Below are 6,733 nucleotides of genomic sequence, written 5' to 3'. Positions count from 1 at the left end.
TCGTGGTTAAATCTAAATTTTAGTAAAACCCTAGGTCTTGCTCTAACCCCTTGATTTTACCTAATTTCTAGTGTTTAACCTACCTAATATACAAGTACTAAACTAAGGATGGGTGGAATAAACTTACCTCACAATCCTAAGTGAAGACCTTCTCTCAAAAGCTCCCAAATCGCCCAAATGAGGAGTGAAAATGTCATAAAATGACTTAGAACCCGTCTTTAATGAACCTCACCGGTTCAGTGATTTCCGCATCTGCGAGAATTAGACCGCATCTATGAAAAGGGGAGGAAAAGCTGGGACTGCATCTGCAGTCTTAGGGCCGCATATGCGGAGCCGCTTCTGCGGCTTGGAAGCCGCATCTACGATTTCCTGGACTTGTCACCTAGGCTGCTTCTACGATGGAAGGACCACATCTGCGGTCCAAGAACCGCAGATGCGGTTATGACAGAAGTAGCAATCCTTCAGCCCTTTCCCAAAATTTCCACTTCACTCGAGCCTCGTCCGATTGATGCTCGGGACTCCTAGGCCCCGTCCGAACATACCAACAAGTCTGAAATCAGGAGATGGACCTACTCGAACCTTTAGAACACCCGAAACAACGCTAAATCTAGAAATCATCCCCTAAAACCAAATGAATCAACTTATGAACTTCATGTTCGTAATTTTTCCCCCAACGGGCCAAAACGTCGTAAAACTACTCGGATTGACACCAAATTTTACAAGCAAGTCTTAAATGATATTTCAGACTTGTACCAGGCTTCAGAACCAAAATACGAGCCCGATACTTAGGAAATCAATGATTATTTAGTTTCTTTAAATCCTTAAAACTTCAAATTAATAATTTTTAATAAAAATTCATTACTCGGGCTAGGGACCTCGGAATTCGATTCCGGACATACGCCCAGGTCCCATATTTTACCACGGACCCTTCGGGACTATCAAATCACGGATCCGGGTCCATTTGCTCAAAATATTGACCAAAGTCAAACTTTGTCTTTTAAGAGAATCCTAAAGAATCAAATGGACATATTTCACCCAAAACTCTTCCAAATTCCCGAACCAATCGTCCCCGCAAGTTGCAAATTAGCTAAAGCAAGCACGGGAAGTTTTTTAAGAGGGAACAGGGTCCAAAGAGGCAAAATGACCAGTCGGGTCGTTACATTCTCCACCTCTTAAACAAACGTTCGTCCTCGAACGGACATAGAAAAGTCCCTGAACTACTGAATAAATGGGGATATCTGCTTCGCATGTCCTCCTCAGACTCCTAGGTCGCCTCCCCAACTGGTTGGCCCCTCCATTGGACCCTCACCTCAGAAATCCTCTTGGACCTCAACTGGCGATCCTGTCTATCAATAATGACAACTGGCTCCTCCTCGTAACCCAAACTCTTATCCAGCTGGATAGAACTGAAGTCCAACACATGGGATAGGTCAGCATGATACTTTCGAAGCATCGATACATGAAAAACTAGATGATCTCCCGATAAGCTGGGGGGTAAAGCAAGCTCATAGGCAACCTCCCCAACTCGCCTCAACACCTCAAAGGGACCAATAAATCTTGGGCTCAACTTGCCCTTCTTCCCGAACCTCATAATACCCTTCATTGGCGAGAATTTCAAGAGAACCTTCTTGCCAACCATAAATGTTACATCACGCGCCTTTTGATCCACGTAACTCTTCTTCAAACTCCGCTAAAGGCAAGAACTGATCCCACTGCCCTCCAAAGTCGTTCACACATGCTCTAAGCATATCCTCTAAAATCTGAACTGTCCACTCTGACTGCCCATCGGTTTGAGGATGAGGATGGAATGTTGTGCTAAGCTCTACACGGGTCCCCAACTCACTCTGAACGGCTCTCCAGAAATGGGAAGTGAGCTGAGGGCCTCTATCTGATATGATGGAAACAGGCACACCGTGCAACCGGACGATCTCCCGAATATAAATCTGAGCATACCTCTCCGCTGTATAAGTAGTCGCTACTGGAATGAAGTGAGTCGACTTGGTCAACCTATCCACAATGATCCATACTGAATCAAACTTCCGCAAAGTCCGCAGCAACCCAACTACGAAATCCATAATGATGCGCTCCCACTTCCACTCTAGAATAGGCATCTGCTGAAGTAGGCCACCCGGCCTTTGGTGTTCATACTTGACCTACTGGCAATTCAAACATCTAGCCACGTACTCCACTATATCCTTCTTCATTCTCCGCCACCAATCATGTTGCCTCAAGTCACGATACATCTTCGTGGCACCCGAATGAATATAATACCATGAACTGTGGGCCTCCTCTAGAATCCTATCCCTTAGACCATCAACATTAGGAACACATAGACGGCCCTAAAGACGCAAAGCACCAACCTCGCCAATAGAAACCTCCTTGGCACCTCCCTGAAGTACTGTCTCTCTGAGGACTGCCAAATGAGGATCATCAAACTAGCGTACCTTGATCTGCCCCAATAGTGAGGACTGAGCAACCACGCATGCCAGAACTTGGCTGGGCTCCGAAATGTCAAACCTCACAAGTCTGTTAGCCAAGGACTGAATGTCCAAAGCTAGTGGCCTCTCCGCTGCTGGAATGAATTCCATGCTACCCATACTTTTCGCCTTTTTGCTTAAGGCATTCTTGACTACATTCGCCTTGCCCGGATGATAAAGAATGGTGATGTCATAATCCTTCAGTAACTCAAGCCGCATGCGCTGCCTCAAATTAAGATCCCTCTGCTTGAATAAATGTTGTAAACTGCGATGATCAGTATAAACCTCACATGATTCCCCATATAGATAATGCCTCCATATCTTAAGAGCATGAACAATCGCGGCCAACTCTAGATCGTGCACAAGATAATTCTTCTTATGAACCTTCAGCTGACACGACGCATATGCAATAACTCGCCCCTCCTACATCAACACACATCCCAAGCCAACGCTTGAAGAGTTGCAATATACCGTATACATCCCTGAGCCTGAACGAAATACAAGCATTGATGCTGTAGTAAAAGCTATCTTGAGCTTCTGGAAGCTCTCCTCGCAATCATCAGACCAACAGAATGGAGCACTCTTCAGGGTCAATCTAGTCAAAGGTGTTGCAATAGATGAAAAGCCCTGCACGAATCGCCGGTAGTAACCTAATAACCCCAGGAAACTCCTAATCTCGGTCACTAAGGTAGGACGTGGCCAACTCTGAACTCCTTCAATCTTCTTGGGATCCACCTTAATACCCTCTCCAGACACAATATGCCCCAAGAATGCCACTGACTCTAGCCAGAACTCGCACTTGGAGAACTTAGCATATAGCTTCTGCTCTCGCAAGGTCTGAAGCACTACCCTTAAATGTTGCTCGTGCTCCCCCATGCTACGGGTGTATATCAAGATGTCGTCAATGAAGACGATGACAAATGAATCAATATAAGGCCTGAATACCCTGTTCATCAAATCCATAAATGTTGCTGGGGCATTAGTCAAGACAAAGGACATTACCAGAAACTCATAATGGTCATATCTAGTCCGGACTGCAGCCTTCGGAACATCTAAGTCCCGAATCTTCAGCTGATGATACCCTGACCTTAAGTCGATCTTAGAGAACACCCTAGCACCCTGCAACTGGTCAAACAAATCATCGATACGAGGCAATGGATACTTGTTCTTGATGGTAACTTTGTTCAACTGGCGGTAATCAATGCACATTCGTATAGTCCCATCCTTCTTCTTCACAAATAGCACTGGTGCACCCCAAGGCGATACACTGGGCCTAACAAACCCCTTCACCAACAACCCCTCAAGCTGCTCCTTCAACTCCTTTAATTCTTTAGGAGCCATACAGTATAGTGAGATAGATATAGGCTTAGTGTCTAGAGCCAAATCAATACAGAAATCAATATCACGATCCGGAGGCATGCCAGGAAGGTCAAAAGGAAAAATATTGGCAAACTCTCGGACTACTGGTACCGAATCAATCGTTGGAGACTCTGTTGTGGTGTCTCGAACATAAGCTAAATAAGCCAAACACCCCTTCTTGACCATATGCCGAGCCTTTAGGAAAGAAATAACCCGACTAGGTGTATCAACTATGGAACCCTTCCACTCTAACCTCGGCAACCCTGGCATAACTAGTGAAACAGTCTTGGCATGGCAATCCAGGACGGCGTGATATGGAGATAACCAATCTATGCCCAGGATGACCTCAAAATCGATCATATCAAGTAATTGAAGATCTACTCTAGTCTCGAAACCACAGAAGGCGACCACAAAAGATCGGTAGATCCGATCCACAACCACAAAATCCCCCACAGGAGTGGACACATGAACAGGAGTGCCCAAAGGCTTAGGAGAAATAACCAGGAAACGAGCAAACAGAGATGATACATATGAATAAGTAGACCCTGAATCAAATAATACCGAAACATCCCTACCATTGATGGAAATAATACCCGTGATGATGGCATCTGAGGCCAATGCATCTAGCCTGGCTGGAAGGGCATAGAATCTGGCTGGAGCACCGGCTGGCTAGCCTCCACCTGACTGAGCAGTAGCTGGCTAACCTCTCCCTGCCTGACCTCCACCTCTAGGACTGCCCCTACCAGCCTGCCCTCCACTTCTAGGTGGCTAGGCTGTTGGTGCCGAAATCATAGGCTACTGACCCTACTACACTGCCTTGCGCCGATGTCTGGGGTAGTATCTCCTCATATGACCAGGGTGTCCGCACTCAAAACAACTACGTGGTGCGGTGACCTGCTGCTCGGAGGGCTAACTCTGAAAACCCGTAGATCCACTAGAAGAAGCCTGGATAGCCGGTGGGCGGTATGAACTCTCCAGCATAGCACTGAAATAGGAACTAGAAGAATCCGGAGGACCTGAATACCCACTGGAGGAACCCTGAATAGCTGGCGGGCAATAAGAACTCTCTAACATGACGCTGAAATAGGGGCGCGCTGGAGCACCCCGAGCAGGTGGTGGTGCTGAAAATGGGGACCTGGTGGGCTGACCCCTCCCAAACTGGCCTCTACTCCTAGCCGGGGCACCTCTGAACTCTCCGGAGAATCTATCCCTCTTATCCTTCTACATCTGCTCTCTACCCCTCTAACGATACCCCTAAATCATGCGAGCAATCTCAATCACTAGCTGATACTCTGTACCCATCTCTACCTCTCGGGACATACCAGATCGGATAGTGGGGTGTAACCCCCACAACAAATCTCCGTTCTCTCTCTGCATCTGTGGGGAGTATCATGAGTGCATGGCAAGACAACTCAGAGAACCTTGCCTCATAATAGGTCACCGACATCTGACCTTGCTCAAGATGCTGAAACTGATACCGCAGCTCTTCCCTCTCAGAGGGTGGAATGTACCGATCTAGGAATAACTGTGTAAACTAACCCCAAGTGAGGGGAGGAGAACCTGCGGTCCTGCCAAGAACATAGGACTACCACCATCTACGGGCCCTGCCCTCCAGCTGAAAAGTAGTGAAGTCAACTCCATGTGACTCCAATATCCTCATGTTTTGCAATCTATCCCTTCACCTGTCGACGAAGACCTGGGCATCCTCATGTCGCTCACCCCCGAAGATAGGAGAGTGAAGTCTAGTCCATCTATCAAATAACTTTTGCGGGTCACCATCCGCAGCTGGTCTGGGCCGGGGTGCCACTGCGGCGACTGGCTGGGCCCCATCTGCGGGAGTGCACCCGGAGTTTGATACATTGTAGTTGCATGACCCGGAGCCTGAGCAGTAGGGGTCTGTGATCCCCCTCCTACCTGTGAGGTAGCTGGATCTGCTGGAAATAAACCAGCCTGAGTCATAGAATCCATGAACCGTAGCATGCAGCTCATGACCTCCTGAAATCCTGGTGCTATCATAAAATCTGTCAGGGTAGGCTCAGCTGCGGGCACGTCGCCCTACTCCTCAATAATAGGATCTCCCGCAGGATCTGCTGGTGGTGTTATTGGAATAGCTCTAGGACGTCCTCGTCCCCTACCACGGGTCGGTGCCCTCCCCCAGCCTCTGCCTCGACCTCTAGCAACAAGGGGAGCAGCTCCGCCCGGGTCTGGAACATCAGTCGTGCGTGTCCTCACCATCTGTGAGAGAATAGAAGAGAGAAATTTAGTATACGAACCACTGCACAATAGGAAATGAATAAAGAGTTGTCTTTCCTAATACCCTATAGCCTCTCGAAGATAAATACAGACATCTTTGTACCGATCTACAAGACTCTATTAGGTTTTTCCATGACTTGTGAGACCTACGTGAACCTAGTGCTCTGACACCATATTGTCACGACCCATTTTCCAAAATAGGCCATGATGGCGCCCGACACCATTGTCAGGCAAGCCAATGCGTAAGCTTAATTAATCCTCATTTTACGTTTACCAAAAATAAGTAAGTATAATAGAATCCCAATTTAAAGTTTGGACTAGAAACGATCAATAGTGTATATAACATGATTATACAACCCAAAATAAATGTCTACTAATGTGTGTGCCAAGACCTGGTGTCCCAAGTAATAGGCAACTAGTAGAATGTACAAAAGAATACTCTATCCTACCGTCTGAGATAGAAATAGATAGCAAAAGTAAGAAATGACTCCATCCGGCTGCTGAACGACATAGGAAGGGAGCAGCTCACCATAGAAGTCTCGACCTATAAATCAGGGGCACGCACCAGACTGGTAACAAGATGTACCTACCTCAGATCCTGTACAATTAAGTACAGAAGTGTAGTATGAGTACATAAACAAAAT

The 6,733-nt window shown here is 46.9% G+C and overlaps 1 protein-coding gene across 1 annotated transcript; it reads right to left on the bottom strand.

The window, feature by feature from the left end:
• Positions 1-1,649: 1,649 nt before the first annotated feature.
• LOC138875713 (uncharacterized) lies at positions 1,650-4,910 on the bottom strand. The gene is made up of 7 exons (XM_070154576.1): positions 4,751-4,910; positions 3,723-4,381; positions 3,423-3,602; positions 2,949-3,104; positions 2,445-2,900; positions 1,954-2,007; positions 1,650-1,844 (listed from the first exon to the last, which is right to left on the bottom strand). The coding sequence occupies exons 1-7, from the start codon at positions 4,908-4,910 to the stop codon at positions 1,650-1,652; spliced, it is 1,860 nt and encodes a 619-aa protein (XP_070010677.1).
• Between the last annotated feature and the right edge of the window lie 1,823 nt (positions 4,911-6,733).

The sequence above is a fragment of the Nicotiana sylvestris genome, chromosome 8, assembly GCF_000393655.2.
Source record: "Nicotiana sylvestris chromosome 8, ASM39365v2, whole genome shotgun sequence".
Taxonomy (NCBI): domain Eukaryota; kingdom Viridiplantae; phylum Streptophyta; class Magnoliopsida; order Solanales; family Solanaceae; genus Nicotiana; species Nicotiana sylvestris.
The sequence above is the reverse complement of the archived record's forward strand: the minus strand, read 5'-3'. Positions and strand labels throughout refer to the sequence as shown.